This window comes from Engraulis encrasicolus, chromosome 19 (genome assembly GCF_034702125.1).
Source record: "Engraulis encrasicolus isolate BLACKSEA-1 chromosome 19, IST_EnEncr_1.0, whole genome shotgun sequence".
Classification (NCBI taxonomy): domain Eukaryota; kingdom Metazoa; phylum Chordata; class Actinopteri; order Clupeiformes; family Engraulidae; genus Engraulis; species Engraulis encrasicolus.
In genome coordinates this window covers 17,650,225-17,667,724 of record NC_085875.1, presented here as the reverse complement: position 1 = coordinate 17,667,724, position 17,500 = coordinate 17,650,225, and the positions used below count along the sequence as shown (strand labels likewise).

General features: G+C 42.4%; 1 protein-coding gene across 1 annotated transcript in view; it reads left to right on the top strand.

Annotated features, from left to right (window-relative positions):
- Nucleotides 1-9,609, top strand: part of prkd1 (protein kinase D1) — an 82,800-nt gene extending 73,191 nt beyond the window's left edge. The window contains exons 17-19 of the mRNA XM_063183731.1: nucleotides 845-1,112; nucleotides 4,081-4,166; nucleotides 7,979-9,609. Coding sequence (XP_063039801.1) covers nucleotides 845-1,112; nucleotides 4,081-4,166; nucleotides 7,979-8,212 — 588 coding nt within the window. The 3' untranslated portion in view covers nucleotides 8,213-9,609. The remainder of the gene's footprint in view (nucleotides 1-844; nucleotides 1,113-4,080; nucleotides 4,167-7,978) is intronic.
- The last annotated feature ends 7,891 nt before the right edge of the window (nucleotides 9,610-17,500 follow it).

Sequence of the window (17,500 nt, the reverse complement as noted above, 5' to 3'; positions counted from 1 at the left end):
GGGTTTCCACAGAGTGAAGTGTGGCGGTTTCGCATTAAATTCCATAGTTGCTGCATGGAGGCCTAGCATTAACGTGTCAAGTTGATTTCTTTTCCATTTATTTACGTCACTCAGCTGGTGATTACAGTACAGTGTGACCAAGCTTGAGGACACACAGGAGGAGGAACTTAATACGTGTCCCACCTGTGTCTAACAATAGTGTGTTAGGAAAAGGTTGATTGTCTGGAAAGCTTAATCAATTCATCCAAATGTATTCTTCCTAGGTACAGTAGGTGTGTGTGTGTTTTATTTTTCAAAACCAAGGTCACATTTACTGACAAAAAGCATTCAAAAAGTTTTGAAATGTGCCAAATAATGACTGCTGCACAGCGGATTGGTTTTCCAAGTTCATGACGATGAGCTGACTGCAATGGAATTATGAAGACTGGCTATTGGAGGCATTTTGGCTGAATATGACCAAGCAACGTGGACATTGCCCTACTTGGCTTAGATCTACTTTGTACTCTGACACTGTACATGATGCATGTATGTGGCTTTCCCATACTCCACTCAGTAACCTTTTCCATGAGAGTATCCAGAACTCATTAATTCTGTATTGTAGGTAGAAGAAAGGGTTCAACTTGGAAGCCATGTTTTTAATGTCCTCCCCTCTATTTACGTGCCCCTCTGGAGGGGTTTGAGCGATGTACTGCAATGGTCCCGTCCGTCCGTCTGGCCGTCCGGCCATCTGTCTCTGTCTGTGTGTCCGCCCGCAGTGATTTGGGACGCCTGTGGATGGCGCAAAACACACACAACATTGTGCACCTAGCATTGACCTTGCATTACTCCTGCCTTCCGCCACCAGGTTAAGCTGTGCGATTTCGGCTTCGCCCGCATCATCGGCGAGAAGTCATTCCGGCGGTCGGTAGTGGGCACGCCGGCGTACCTGGCTCCCGAGGTGCTGCGCAACAAGGGCTACAACCGCTCGCTGGACATGTGGTCGGTGGGCGTCATCGTCTACGTCAGCCTGTCCGGAACCTTCCCCTTCAACGAGGACGAGGACATCCATGACCAGATCCAGAACGCCGCCTTCATGTACCCGCCCAACCCCTGGAAGAAGGTGTCCCAGGAGGGTGAGTGGTTGACATACTGTATGCTGTTCCCAGTGATGGACAACCTGAATTCCTATGTTATACAATCCAGTGCCACAAATGAAATGACCTGTTCCTGTTCCTGTTTAATTTAGCCAGGTATCCGTTTAACTAGACAATCACTTGGTTGAATTGGACCGGCAAACCCAGGTCATTTGGAATATGTGGCAGTGGATTGTAGCCAATGAATCCAGGTTGCCCCTCTGGCTAGTCCACATCCAATATGGTAGATATGCACAGCATAGCAATGGGTGAGCCAACTAGTGCAGCATCCATGTATGTCTATGGGGTGAAAAAAATAGTCAAAACTTTCAGGGTGGGTGAGTGGGTGTGCGGATGGTAAGAAGCAAATGTTTTCCTTTATCAGAGGTCTGAGCGTGCTTGGCGCTAATAATTCATGGTTTAATTAAGAGTTAATTAGTCTATTAAACTAATAGTTTTGCCTAGTTTTGACTTTCGATTGTTATTTGTACTCTACTATGCTGAATTTGATTAGGAAATTATAGTTATGTCGTCAAAATTCTGTCGCTTATCAGAGGTTCATTCAAGTTCATCGGCGAATACTTAATGCAAATAGTTTTGATTCCTTTGGAGTTTTTAGCCATTGCTAATTTCATTTCATTTGGTGTTCATTACAGACATTAAATCACCTCTGTGACAAAATATCTTAAGAGTTATAGTATTGTAGGAATTATAAATTAATTGTTTAATTGAGAGTTAAGTGTTTGAAGGTAGGGTGCGCACATCCACAGGTAGTTGTCCAGGTGCCAGACAAAAAGTTGTAGGTAGTGTGATGAAGCGATCAGCACACTGTGTATTAATTCCAAGAATACTTTATTTCATTTAAACATGTTTAAATGAAATAAAGTATTCTTGGACTTAATTGAGAGTTAAGTAATAGCAAACAATTCAATTAAGATTTGGTTTATGAAGAAGAATATATATAATGAGTATTTTGACCTCATCAGAATTTAATAGCAAACTTTGTTCTCTCAATAAAAAACTGCAAAAACACCACAGACATGTTTAAACTCAAAGAATAATGGGTAGTACTGGAATACCCACAGGCCCCAGGGTCAGGCTTGCCAGATTGAGTAGTTTCCCACCCAATTGGTCTGTTTGGGATGACCATCCTAAAGTATTCAGCTGGGTTTTCTGTAGAATTAGTGCCAGCGAAATCAGTGTTTTTTGAGCATTTATTGGGCTGGAAATCGTCACGCCTGGCAACACCGCTCAGGGTAAAGGCAGTAGTTTGCATATGGATGGATTGGAGTGACATTTGTCTTTTAGCCCGTTGGTCCGTCCGTCCGAATGGCAGTGTAATCATATATGGAGGGCCCCTTCCCCTTGGGCTGCATAAGGACAATCAGGATAATGCTGTCGACTGATGCTTCTTGTCTCCTGTTGCTGATTACTTAACCCCGTAGCGCAGAGCCTATGTTAAAACCTTACTGTCTCCAATTGTAATGGCTATATCTTAATCTGCTACTTAAGGCTTGGGGTACTGTCATAGCAATGTTGTTATGATGTAGTTGAGTATTTTCAGCAAATAGTGAATAAGCCCACCGGCGACCCCATCAGCAGTAAGAGGCTACAAGGGGTTTAGGATTCAATACTATTTCTTAGCCATTTGTTTTCAGTTGGATACTATAATACTGTAAGAGTTTTATATAGAAGCACACAGTAAAAAAAAATGCACCGTCAATTCAACACTATTCAGAAAATATATTGTCCCATTCGATTTGATTCATGAAGGGTGCATTCCAATATGCAGACTTCCGTCCTCCACTTGTGCTTGTTGCTTCACATGTTGCTGACACCCCGCCTCTGTCAGCCTCGCCAAAACAATTTTTAGAGGACTATTCTTCCTTCACCATACCAATTGCAAATGAGGAAATTGCATTAGAATTGCGCTTTTGCAAAATATTGAATGAATTTTGTCATCGGTGACGTCATGAAGCCTCAAGCAGGCAAGTGAGCAAGGAAGGACGGAAGTCCACATATTGGAATGGACCCAAAGCCTTATCTGCTCTAAAACAATTTTAAAATCCTGCACGGCATTTTTACTGTGTTTTATGGAGTTAGTTATCTGTTTTGTGCTTGGTTTTGTGTAGTTGAACTGCCATTTTACAAAATGAAAAAAATACATTTAAGCCATGTAGTCAATAACAATCTTATCATGTTTTATAATAACCATGTTTATCCATGCGAATCACTTAAGCCAACAACAGGAGGAGAGAGAGAGAGAGAGAGAGAGAGAGAGAGAGAGAGAGAGAGAGAGAGAGAGAGAGAGAGAGAGAGAGAGAGAGAGAGAGAGAGAGAGAAACAAAGAGAAAAAATAGAACAAGTGCAAATCAATCAACATAATTAGGTTTTTTTTCCTATTTTATTATTATTTATTATTTGAAATGCAATATCAACATCTAAAACATGCTCAAATTATTCTCAAAGTTTTTGCCAGAACAGAGATTTCAAATGAGGTTATTGAACAAATAGATGTCTATTCATTGTGTCTAATAGAATGAATGGGCATGTAAGTGAAGCGTAGACCAGCTTGAAAGAAGACTGCCCAGCTTCAAAAAAAAAGAAAAGAAAAAGTGTGGGAGTAAAGAATACGAAGGAAAGGGAAGAAAAAAAAGGATATGCGTGTGTGTGTGTCGAGGTAATGCAAGTGTGTAGGCTACGCTGAGTGTGTGCGCCATTTTTGTTGCGGCCCAACCATGTGTGTAATGCCAAACGATCCTCCGGGTCTGGAGGTCAGGAATCCCCAGGGCGACTCAAAGGTGTGTGACCCCAGAAATAATGCTAAGATGATGTTAGCTTTGCTCATTAGCCCCCTTCTCAGAGGTTGGAGGGAAAGAAAAGAAAGAAAGAAAAACATCCTCAAAGCCCCCTTTTCCCCCTTCCTCTGTCCGGCCTGGCCCCCTGACTGCCTGCTTTGTTGTTGCAGCAATTGACCTCATTAATAACCTTCTGCAAGTCAAGATGAGGAAGCGGTACAGCGTGGACAAGTCCCTCAGCCATCCCTGGCTTCAGGTGAGCATGATTACATTGCATTACATTACATTACATTAGACTTAGCTGACACTTTTTATCCAAAGCAGCCTGACAGTTATTTTACAGGGCACTGGTTATAGTCCCTGGAGTAGGGTGGCCGCGGATGTCCGTCTTAAGGATGGACCGTCCGTCTTTTCAGTGCCTTGTCCGGCGTAAGGCACAGCATTAAGCCGGACACAAATGCATTCAAATATATGAAATTGCATCTAAGAAATGCTACTTTTCTTGGGGGAGGACCCCCAAACCCTCCGTCCTAAAATATGTCCTCCTTTTACCTGTCACGGAAATGGTCACCCTAACCCTGGAGCAATGTGGGGTTAGGTGCCTTGTTCAAGGACACTTCAGCCATGGATGGAGGTGTAGGGAGAGGTAAGGGTTGGATACGAACGTGCAAACCTCTGATATTAAGACCACCTCCCTAACCAATAGGCCACAGCTGCCCATCCTCTGAGGTGAGTTATGTAGGAGCTCCACTGCTAGGCTAGCCATGCAAGGTGGAGAGATGCTAGCTGGCCATTCCACTGCCATCCACCTTATTAGCACACCCATTGCATTTCGTCTTGTGCTCCCACAGACTTTCCCGTCTGCTAGTTCAGGCAAGCTTAGGTTAATGGTTGCCATTTAAGTCTGTGGACTCCACTGCACAACCGGAAATCCGGTGGAAACATTGTGGAGCCCATGTAGTAACTGGTGGCTAATAAGGTGGCTAGCTCTGTACTGTAGCTCTAGAAGGGCAATGAGTGATGTGCTGATCCCATGTTGTTCCAAGAGTGTTGCTAACTCTGACGCCTTTGCTTAGCCTACCTACTTCACTACCAATGTGAACCAAAAATGTTTTATGTATTTTTTTATTTATATAATTACTCATTATATTTCATATCGAATCAGTAAAAATCTTTTTTGAAACTTTATTTATTTTTTTAAAGATGGTTGAAAATACAGGGTTAGATTTAGCAATTTATGGCCTGGGTGACATGGCCAATGGAAGTGAGCGTCACTCCTGGTAATGTGAAGTACAGTAGAATTAGTGGTTCGTTGGTTTGTGTTTGTTTTTTGCTGTCAGTACAATCAAAATTGGCTAAACTTGGTAAAGTGAGGTACATGTGGTGGATCATCTGAAATAAATTATGTGATTGTGTACGTCTCTGACCCAGCAGGACTATGAATTGTATAGGCCTAATATTCCTCAATATAATTATACGGTGAATATAATATTATGTAAGGGTTAACGTTCGGCGAGAAGGTCGCTACCGTGGAATAGCAGCACGACAGAGAGAATCTTTAGACCCCGACGCGGAGCGGAGGGGTCTTGTTCTCTCTGAAGTGCTGCTATTCCACAAAGCGACCGACTCGCCGAAAGTTAACCCGCTTATTATATGGATATACTTAAATGATTCACACATGCGGGGACATTTCTTTAGACCTATTTAATGTTAAGATTGTTGCTGCGCAAAACAAAACAGTGCCGTTGTGGAACACCGCTAGGCAACAGCTAGGTAGGCTAGCCAGGACAACAGGTGTTGTCTATCACAGCAGCTGATTAGAGTGACAAAAGACCGGACCCCCTGCGGAGTGATATGAAACATTCGCTTTAGCCACTGACTTGTATACAAGCCAGTGGCTTTAGCAGTGAACGTCTTGTTGCCATTGACAGCGGTAGCCAGGACAACGGGTGCTGTCTATCACAGCAGCTGATTAGAGTCTTGTTGAAAAGTCGCTTTAGCAGTGAAAAGTCTTGTTGCCATTGACAGCGGTCTGTTATAGACCAACCCGTCCGTTATCGAAAAATAACAGACGTCCGAACGTTGGGGAGTCCCGTTGAAATGAATGGAGCATTCGACAGATGACGTCACAACCATATAATAAACCTGAATAACCTTCACCGGTAAACCCTTTATTTTAGGGATACATCTATTAGCACTAATACATGCAATATTAATGCTTGTGTAAGTAACTTGTAAGGCATGTACTAAGCAAAATCAGACAGTTGTTAAGCGTGTATTCACAAATGTCTTGTTCATGCCCAATTAGGGATTTATAACTAATATAACCTTAGTAAGGACCAGTAAGCCTATATTTCTATTTATTAGTAAGTAGTAAGTGGCAGAATGCAATGTGTATAAGCTCCCGACACACTGTGTGAACAAACCCTGAACAGTGTGAAAACAGATGTGGAATAAAGGTCCCTATTCTAAAGTGATGCATTGCTCAGCCAAGATGACTTAGGGCCCCCGCACTTCCAAGGTCCCCATCATTACCTAGGGCCCCCACACCACCCAGGCCCCCCCCCCCCCCCATTCAGCAAAGTGTAAGGGTATATTAAATAACTAATTCCTATACAGCTGAGACTTCTAGTTTATCTTGTTCATATTAGTGATAGTTGGTAACAGCAGCCATTATATTGCAAGAATTGAACGTAAACATGTCAATGACGGTGGGTTGGTGAGATGTATTTTTTTTCATGTACCACTGAGTTTTAATGATAAAAACCCCAAAATAAACGCAGAACATTAGAATAATAGTTGTGAAGCGAAACTAAACAATTATTTTGTGAAAATGAAGTTAGATAAGGGTGGGGGGGGGGGGGGGGGGGCTGGGTAGAGTGGGGGCCCTATGTAGTGCAGGGGCTGAGCAATGCCTTACTTTAGAGTAGGGACCCTTATTCCACATCTGTTTTCACACTGTTCAGGGTTTGTTCACACAGTGTACCAGGAGCTTATACACATTGTATTCTGGCCCTTACTGCTTACTCATAAATAGAAATCTAGGTCTACTAGGTCCTTACTAAGGTTATATTGGTAATAAATCCCTTATTGTGCATGAACAAGACATTTGCGAATAAATGTCTAACAACTGTCTGATTTTGCTTAGTACATGCCTTACAAGTTACTTACACAGGCATTAATATTGTATGTATTAGTGCTAATAGATATATCCCTAAAAGAAAGTGTTACCCATTCACCATATCTTAATATTATTGTGGTCTTATCAAATGTAGGGAGACCTGCTAACGTGAAGTAGATACAGTAGTTAATGGGAAAGGAACGTCTTGTGTTTGTGCATGACTTGCCAGGAGTATGACTTGTGGAGTATGACTTGTGGGGTATGACTTGTGGAGTATGACTTGCTGGACCCATTCACAAGTGAATTATTCTGCCCTGGGACACTCAAATTGCATTCTCAAATGTGTTTCCATAGTGTATCAGGACCATCAAACTAGCACTGGACCTGACAATGTGAGGTGGATGCAATGGTTCATGTGTATGAAAATGTGTTTTGTCACTGTGTCCGCTGACCATCAAATGCGTTTTATTGTGGACCAGCACTCTGCTCTGGCCGGACATTATCATGTGAGGTAGATCCAGTGATCCATGAAAAACACGTTTTGTTATTTGTGTCCGGTGTCTGTGAAATGTGTTTGATTGTCTTTGAATCTTGAATGTTGAATCTATTGTGTATTACCAGATCTATCAAAGGTGACTGGACCATGCTATCTGAAGTAGATCCACTGGTTCATAAAATGAATGAAAATGAAATTAAATGAATGACCTCTTATGGTGTCTGAGTGGGAGACTTATCAAGTGTGTTTTATTTTGTAATATCAGGACTATCAGATGTGGCTGGACCTGCCATGATTGTCTTGAATCTTGCATGTTGAATCTATTGTGTATTATCAGAACTATCAAATGTGACTGGACCAGGTTATCTGAAGTAGATCCTCTGGTTCATGAAATGAGTGAAAATGAAATGAATTGAGACTTATCAAGTGTGTTTTATTTTTGTAATATCAGGACTATCAGATGTGGCTGGACCTGCGGGGCCTGGAGTACCGCATGGGCGAGCGCTACATCACGCACGAGAGCGACGACCACCGCTGGGAGCACTATGCCCAGCAGAACGGCCTGCAGTACCCGGTACACCTCCTCAATCCCCATGGCAACCTGGCCGAGGGGGTGGAGCCGGGGGAGGAGGAGGAGCTAGAGCTGGAGCTGGGCACGCTCAGTGAGCGGGTTAGCGTGCTGTGACCTGCCCGTGCCCTTTCTCTCTCTCTCCAGATTGCTTCGCTGCCGTCCTGCCTGCACCCCTCCATCTCCGTCTGTCCTCCCATTCATTCTCTCTGTCTCTTGCTCTCACTCTCTCTCTCTCTTTCTTGATCTGTGGGTCTGTGTGTGATTCTGTCTCTGTGAGTGCATGTGTGTCTGGTTCTGTCTGTGTGAGTGCATGTGTGTCTGGTTCTATCTCTGTCTCTTTCACATTCTCTCTCTCTCTCTCTCTCTCTCTCTCACACACACACACGCACGCACGCAGACAGGCATGCACACACGCACACACACACACACACACATTCTCTCTGCCTGATTCTCTCTCGCTCTTGCTCATTATGTGGGGCCCTGTCTGACTCTCTCTCTCTTCAGTCTCTCTCTCTCTCTCTCTCTCTCTCTCTCTCTCTCTCTCTCTCTCTCTCTCTCTCTCTCTCTCTCTATCTATCTATCTATCTATCTATCTATCTATCTATCTCTCTCTCTATCTATCTCTCTCTCTCTCATCCTCCCCTGTCTCTCCCGCCTCTCTTTGTTTTACGATCCCCAAATCCTGGACTCATGTCAGTGTATTTGCTTTATCCGATTCCCCCTTTGGCCTATTAGTCTCTTTATCTCCTCCTGAAACCACCCCTTCTTTTTTTATCTCTCCTCCATCCTCGCCGCATCATCCATCCGGCTGTGTCACTGTCTGTATCTGCCTCTAACCCGTCATGCTATTGCCAGGTCGAAACAAAAAAAAAAAATCTCAGACGTTAAATCTATATCTGCCTTTAACAAACACGTGAAATGTCTCAGTGACACCGATATGTATGTGTTCCCTGTTTTGTTTTATTTTGTTTTTTATTTACTTATTTATTGACATTTGGCTCCTTGTCATTTCTTCTCTGATTTCTCTCTGGTACTCATTTTTAAATGGCACAGTGTGACAAAGCTGTGATCTCTTGTTGTGTTTTTGCTGAATTTAATTACGGCCGAATTGTATTTATTATTATTAATAATAAAAAAAGAGCTTTTTTCAGGCTTCTGCTGACATTTTACAATAGCGACTGTGTCAGAGATTGCCAAATGCTGGGCTTTAACTTGGGGGTTTGCCATTGTGTGGTGTGAACTAAAGATAGGGCGAGACCCCTGTGCAGTGGTGGTTGTGACAGTGTTAGGACTTAAACAAGGAAAACATGAAATCAGTGTTGCTGACTGCCCTTGTTGCTTCTTGTGTTGCGTTATTTATGCGTGTGATTTTAGTAGCGTGCCTATTCATCCGTGTGTGTGCGTGCGTGCGCGTGTGTGTGTGTGTGTGTGTGTGTGTGGTGTGGACTCTGCCTACACGCATCAGGAAATGTCCAAATGTTTCTCTTGCTTGGAGTTCGAAAAGAAACCATTGGAATAAAAAAATATTTTAAAACATAAAAGGCCTCCACCCTGCTTTTCTCCTTTCTTCCTTTAATGTTTTAATTACATTTTTTATAATTACAATTTTAATGCAACAATACACGATATGTTTGCATGCTTAGTAGGCTATAACTAATGCTTTCACGTAATGTATACATACAAATAGGTTTATTCTGCATTCTCCGCACACGATACAACGCTATAAATAAAATATGATTGGTTATAGACTAGTGTAACAGCCTTGATTTTTTATCTGAGAACCTGAATTTAAACGCAACAGCCATTTGGTCACAACCCTGATTAATACCGGCAGATGGCGCTGTTGCCAAGACAGTTTGTTACGTAGGCCTACACCAAAGTTTAGTATGCTCATGAGGTGACTGCAAAGTGGCATAGTAATATCGTGCTGGTGGCTGGTTCGCCAACAGTGTATACCCCAGATAATATTATAGGTTATACTGGTGATGCGTGCTATGGATATATTTTAAACGTGTAAGTTAATAAACTGATGCCGCATATGCAAGCTCTCTCCCTTAGGCATTGTGTTAGTATCTCGACTAAAATATAGGGCCTATCACACAGTCGATGGCACAATGGATTTTTTTGTCGCTGTTAAATTGAACCTCGTTTCTTCATATTATCATTTCTACACCAGCCATATTCCAGGCCACATATGCATTTCTGCCTTTAATTAAAGGGATATGTCGTGAAGCGAGCTGAAGACAATAACACAGGAGGTTGTTTTTTGTCAAAAGGACGCTTTTGTCCAGAAGTAGGCAAAGTTGGTTATTCCGAATAGCGCTTTTGTCCCGTAACACACCTGTCAAAACAAAAACCGAGTGTTCACACCTTGGGTTTCTAAAGAAGCTCCCGTTCCAGATCATTAGAGAGAGAGAGAGAGAGAGAGAGAGAGAGCAAGGTGTGTGTGTGTGTGTGTGTGTGTGTGTGTGTGTGTGTGTGTGTGTGTGTGTGTGTGTGTGTGTGTGTGTGTGTGTGTGTGTGTGTGAATAGTGTCCACATTTGATTATTAGGCCTAAACGAAAGACATTTCGCGCAGGGTTCATAGCAAAATGCATTCGGATGGGGGACGAAGTTTGGAGTAGACAAAGGCAAAGTGTGATTGTTAAAAAATGAAAAAAAAAAGATCTAAAGACTTCAGCTACCTTAAAATTTAGCCTACTTCATTAAAAATCCACCAAATCTCATCCTTTTGACAAACATCCTACCTTGACTATATATTATGAACACATAATACCCATCAGAAATTCTGAAAACACGTCTGCTCTTGAATGGTATTGAAATTCGCTTTCCATTAAAACACTAACAATACTAGGTATTTGTTCTAATTTTAACGTTTTTCACCTTGTTTGTTTATGGGAGTCAGTCAAATAAAAAATATAATGATCTCTGATCTAGCAATGGTCATCCTATAGCGTGCGTAAAAATGCGCGCAAAAGTTAATTTCAGGTTAGTTACATAGGCCTAGTCTCCAATCCAAATATTTTACACAACTTTAACAATGTGTAGGCCTACATGCAATTCCAATGAAAAAAATATTTTAAGAGCATAAGTTGAATAATTGTTATAGGTTCATTTCATTGCTCAAGACCATAGGCCCATAACAACTGGTGTGACATGGGCTTACTGAAGGTAGCCTAATCAATGCATTAATGGCAGTGCATAGCCTACCAAATAGGAAGACAAACTGATGCAACTCAAAAGAAAATAATGGAATACAGTGTGTAAAATATTCATGAGATGTACAACATGCACGCATATGAAACGGCAGAGATGAAATGTATGTTCTTATTTACCCCATCTCTGTTAAACTATGCACACTGGAAATGTGCTAGATTAAAAATGGGAAATTACGCAATTTAGAAAAACACTAATTTCTTATGCGCATATCATGGTGTAACTAACAAGTTTTTTTTTAATACTGGGTTTCATGGAATAGTCTAGGCTATGCAAATGACATATCACAGCTCTTTCAAGGGCACGCCATATGCTGCACGTTGACATATTGCGAGACAGGTTAGAGGGGCACTGTTGCCTTAGTAACTCGTTTATTCATCTTGTTGTCAGCATTATTTCGCTGCAAGGAAAACAAATGTAATTGTTTCGCACATTTAAATTATTTAGTATTTCTATTAGACAACATTTAGAAAACACTATTCGTCAACGGCTACCATCGAACGCGCATCATTCGTTAATTAACCGCGAAATTTCTGGTTTATTCCTACTAACAACTTTGCACGTCATGCCCTGCATTAGAGAAAAAAACAGGGAACTAGTCAAAAGGTCTTTAAAAAAACACTGGTAATTTTTCTAAACCTCGTAGGCCTAGATCAAATTCTTGGTGCCATTTGAAGCCCATTCTGACTTTTGTTACTACATCTTAATGGGTCTCTAAAGCTAAACCAGAAAAAAACACAAAAAGTAAGCTACCATCCCGTGTCTTCCTGATTTCATAATCTGCGACAAACCCCGTGGAGTGCGCTTTTACCATTGAACCCACGCGCGCACTAAAATGTAATCGAACTTTTAACTTGAGAGCAGAACAAATCCATTATCACGCCGGAATCGCCTAGTGTGTGTAGAATGTAGCCTACACCTGCATTTCTTTGCCCATTGGTCGATGGTGTTATAACATCACCGCAAACATCCTCGGTCAATGGGAGACGATAAAAGGGCAAAGAAGCAGACGCTGAGTGAAGCCCCAACCGCCAGTCAGTGCCAGCCATTATTTTGCATCAATTGTGGTCTGTCACAAATATTTAGCCTATAAATGTTGTTTGGACTAGGCTATGTTGCACTACAAACGATCTTTTCTATTTTCTTTTATAATCATTCTAAACATGATAGCCTACCTTACCTTCACATTTAAAGTAAACTGTAGGCTACTATTCAAAGACTTCAGAGACTGAGAGCATAGCGTCGAATTAGTTTGCAGGGGGAAAAAACTTTATTTAAAAAAATGTTTTTGGTCATGTCTAACCATAATATATGCCTAATATTTATCATCTTATAATCAAAATGGGCATAATTATGTACAGATAGGCCTACTGGATCCCATATTTGCATGCTTGTTGCAACCCCCTGAGGTCTCTCTTTTTGTAGCCTAACACATAACACAAAGCCAAACATGCTCCCAGCAACAAAAACCTATGAAGTGTTGCCTACAAATATAGCACTAGGGGTCGCTGGGGCCTACAAGCGTATTTGGATGCATTTTCGTTCACTAAAAATGTTAATACATGCTTCACAAATTAAATAGAAAATAGACTACATCCATAGGCTACACAAAGCGCCAAACCGGTTTAATTTGTTTTAACAGCGTTAGAGGGTTCTTAACTTGCGTGTCCAAACGCACAAAATAATCCACCGACTTGTGAAATCATATACATTTAACATTTACGGCAAATGTGATAATGTGAAATCATGACCACAATAATTTCCAACACTCGTGTATTTCACAGTCCGCCTGTTACCGTTTGGCATGTCTTTGGCTACTGTCAAGTCTCCTTATAGAGCTACACAAAGATTTGCGCGCTGAACTGGCAGAGGCTTCCTTGGGAGGCTGGGGGAGCCGAGGAGGGCAAGTGGAACATTTGAGGTATTTTTGTACGCGGTTTGATCTCTGCTCCCTGCTTCACACCGTCGCCAGAGCCTATACAGTCGGTCCACCCCTCCTCATCGCTCTCAATGCCTGCTGCTGTAGTTTTCTCTCTCAATCTCGTAGCCTAACTGCAGAATGTTTGTGGCCCAATCAGCAATGAACGTAGGTCCCCTGAGCCCCAAAAACACCAAACTTGGACAAAATATCACATAGACACGTTTTTCCTTTCTCACCAAGGGGAATTGCTCCACTGAACAAATTAGACTGGCTAAATATTATGATAACCTTTTTTCCCCCATCCCAATTTGTGGTGCAGCCTGCTTGCATGTAAGGATCAACATCAATTACAGAGTGCATATCCAAGTACCGGCTCAAGGAAAACTCGGAGGAGTGCTCCAGTGTTGCCTCTCAGCCGACGTCCGGTGGCAGGGATGCATATTGAGGTGAGGAAAAATAGGGAAAGGCCATTAAGTCAAAACTAAAGTCCATCACGGGATGGTTTCGCGGTGACCAAACAATCATGCGCCTTGGTCGAGAAAGTGTTCTCAGTGTGGCCTGACCTTGTACTGTCCTTCAAATACGGGTAGGCCTAGTGCTGACTTGTATCAGTTGGATAGGCATACTCCCAGTGTTTACATCCGAATCTTTTTCGCATCTAATTACAGTCGTGGCTGTTGGGAAAACATGGTCAGTGTAGACGCGGGGAGGAAGGCAGCTATACAGTGGGATAGTCCAGCTAAAGCATGGGCAAGAAAGAATGGCCCTTAGTACCCTATCTATCCGATGCCCTTAAGTGCTGCTAAATGAACTTAATGTGGGTCAGCGCATTCTTTCGCCAGCCACAGCCTGCATGCGAGCGAGCAAGTGAGTGTATGTGGTTACGGGGCCCACGGGGGACAGGGGCTCACAGACAGGCAGACACAAGAACGCACTCTGCGTCCAGGGCAGGCAGGCAGACAGGCCCGCCGTCGCCGTCCGTCCCCACCGTCCGTCAGCGGAAGTGTTGTACGTTGTTTCCATTCCATCCTCACCGCTGTCAAGGCAAACACGCAGAGTGCCACAGTGTGGTTGCAGCAGCAGCAGCCGTCCTCGCGTCAATCGCTTCTGGCAACAGCCATGACAGACCGTGGGTGCGGGGGAGTTTATCCCCATTGCGTGCTGTGTTTGAAAGCGCTGCGGGAGGATTATGTGGATTACAAGGCGGGCAACAAAAGACGTGGGAGCCTTCCTCACACACGGTACAAGTTGGCTACAAGCCGGGGTCTTCTATCGCCACTCACCCTCCTTCGCCGTGAACACTATACAAATGATCCACAACTACAACTCCCAAGTTTTACCCTCAGACAAGACCCCAAGTTTTAGCCAAATTGTAGGCCTACTTCAAATGTTTTTTATAGAGTGTGGACACTGACGCGACCTAGCCTTTTCAATTGCACCGGCATATTCAATTGTCATTGTCATTTTTGAGTGACTATTCATTTTGTGATTTATGGCCTTCTTTAGGCTACTTTTATTTTACTGCATCCCATGTGTGGCTGTGCTGTTAGTTATTTCACGTATATATATTTAGTGGATGCTTTTATAACAGACTTGCACACCACCCTGAAAAAGACACAGCATGTTGTGTTGATTTTAAAATATAACAAAAAATATAATTTGGTACAAAAATGTCCCAACTTATAGTTACATAATATATATTGTGTTATAAATACTTATAAAAACGTACATAGCCTAGATCATTGTGTTTCCCCAAGTCTCATTTGGCAATAAATAAACTGTCTTTAGGAGACTCTTACAAAATATTCTGCAGTTCTCCATTCTGGCTGTGACACCTGACTGACTGGTCACAAGGTAATTCTACCATAGGATAAAGGGGTCAAGCAGTGTAGCCAGCCGTTTTGTTGTCAGCGTGTTGTACTCGCACACTCATCGTTATCCTCCCTGGGGGACCACCATAACAATCACTCAGGATGGAGATGTTTCAGGATTATGAATGCCTGTGCTGGAAAATATAGCCTGGTCTACTGTCCATAGTTTCTTTTTTCCAGAGGTGTATTTGACCTTCAAAAGTGGTTTTGAAAGACTTACATAAGGGTCTATGGCTTTCAATTACATGATTGTTTGAGCTTGGTGCATCACTAAGTAGCTTTTAAGCAATATTGTTTCAGTGGTCAATCAACTTGTGACATGCTGTGAAGGGCCTCTGAATTCACTTTGTCCATCCTCAATGGACTATAACAGCACAAGAGCAGGCTGTTTGACTTAGATCGTGAGAGCATCCTGAGGTTGATCAAAATGACTTAGCGTTGCTTTAAGATGCGTGTCCCAGTCCAGCCCAGTCAGCTCCCATCCAAGCTGGGAGGTGGCCTTTTCCTCTCTCCCGAGGGATAGGATCAAGGAGTAGTTCAGTACAAGATTATTTCACACAACAAGTCACAGTATTTTTTAAATATCAGTATTAGGAATCAGAGGTCACTTGACGATCATAAATAATCTTGACAAGTAACTCAAGTGTGCATTGGCCCTTGGCTTCTGCTTCAACAAAAGGATAGATCGCCTGGCATATCAATATTTTGCTTTCATGGTGAGCCATACCATCTCACATATGCAGGGCAGTCTTTGCATGTCACTTTCTGCGATTACATCGACACTAAATGTGTCTATCAGTGTGTGTACAGTGTGGTGTGTACAGGCCTTATGGACAACTTCCCACTCCTAAGAAAATGTCAGCAACTAAATATCATTTGGGAAATGTGGTCCGTCCTCTTTTTTTTCCTCCCATGGTGCTTGCAAACAGATACACAGTGTTGATGAAATGTGTTTGTTCTGCAGAGTAACACCACACATGGCCTTGCCCACGGAATGGCTTTACACCAGTCAGGGAAACCAGGCAGGGGTTCTGTCTTGTGTTCTGACACTTTGAGGAAGACTTGACTACGTATGATGCTATGGCAGCAGAGTCAGGCACATGGACTGGAGCTCTCAGTGCAGACACGGCTGTCAGTAAGGCTGTAATGCTATGTGTGTGCATTTAATTAACATCATCAAGCCGTGATATTTATTTAAATTTTGAGTTGAAGTTCTTTTTTTTTCACTTATTTCTGCCAACTTGCCATGGCCTTTGGCATCATTGAATTTGCTGAATTTCACTGAGCATGGTTGGCCTACACAAGTAATCTCAGGCATTGTTATGGTTATATTATTTATTTTGATGCTGTTTGAAAAACAAGTACAGGAATCCCCTGACTACTGTGTACTAGAGTGTATAGAGTATAGCACCTTTGGTAAAGACTGCTTAATTGTGCAAATGTGCATGCACTGTATATTTCCTCTGCGCATGTCACAAAACAATGATCAAGTTCATGCATTCCACTTGTTTTCCTTACTCCTGTAAACGGATAAAGAAGATCCACCCATACACAAAGTATGCGCAATTCTTGATTGGGAGAATTAGTGTTTTTCCAGGTCTTCGTCCGGTCAGAAAATTCCTTTAATGAGGAAAATATTAAAAGTAATGGCATGCAATTTTCTCTGCTTGTGCACACGATGCTTTAGGCACCTGCTCTCCCTCGACACTGTGTTTGCTGTGCTGAACATCACCTTGGAAACCATAATCATAAAAACCCCCTGCCTGAGGATTGGAAGAGAAAGACATTTAGAGCCCAGCCTTAATAAACCTCTCGCGATGACCCAATGTTCCAAGGTAGGAGCAGAGTTGAGCATCGCCCCAAAGGTACATGGGGAAATTAGGTGACTCTCCATTAGCGGAATCATCGAATAGCTCCAATTTGGCAGGGCGAGAAAAGTAATGAAGTTTCTTGATTACTTTTTTTGCTTGTGCGTGTGTCCCCCCCCCACCTCGTCTCTCCATCTTGGCTCATTTTGGTCATTGGATTAAGGGGATATGGTGATGCTGGAAAACCGCCACTGAGTGTATCAAACATTTATTGATTAAATTATAGTGTCAAGTTAGCCTATAGTGGACTATGATTTTCCAATGACTCGGTGGAGAAATTACCTGCAGTTATAGATGAAGCAGAAGCACCTGCGAATGGCTAATGGGAAACAAGACAAAGTTGTTAAATCTAACATTAAAAAGCCTTTCTAAAGGTGCACGACATTTTATTTGGCAAAATGTCGGCAGCAGGGTGATAAGATTAATTGGAACGACTTAATTAATTGGATTTTTAATCACACATCTGGCCCTCCGTTATTGTTACCGGGTATACGACGACCTTGCACGAGAATTCGTGTCTAACGAC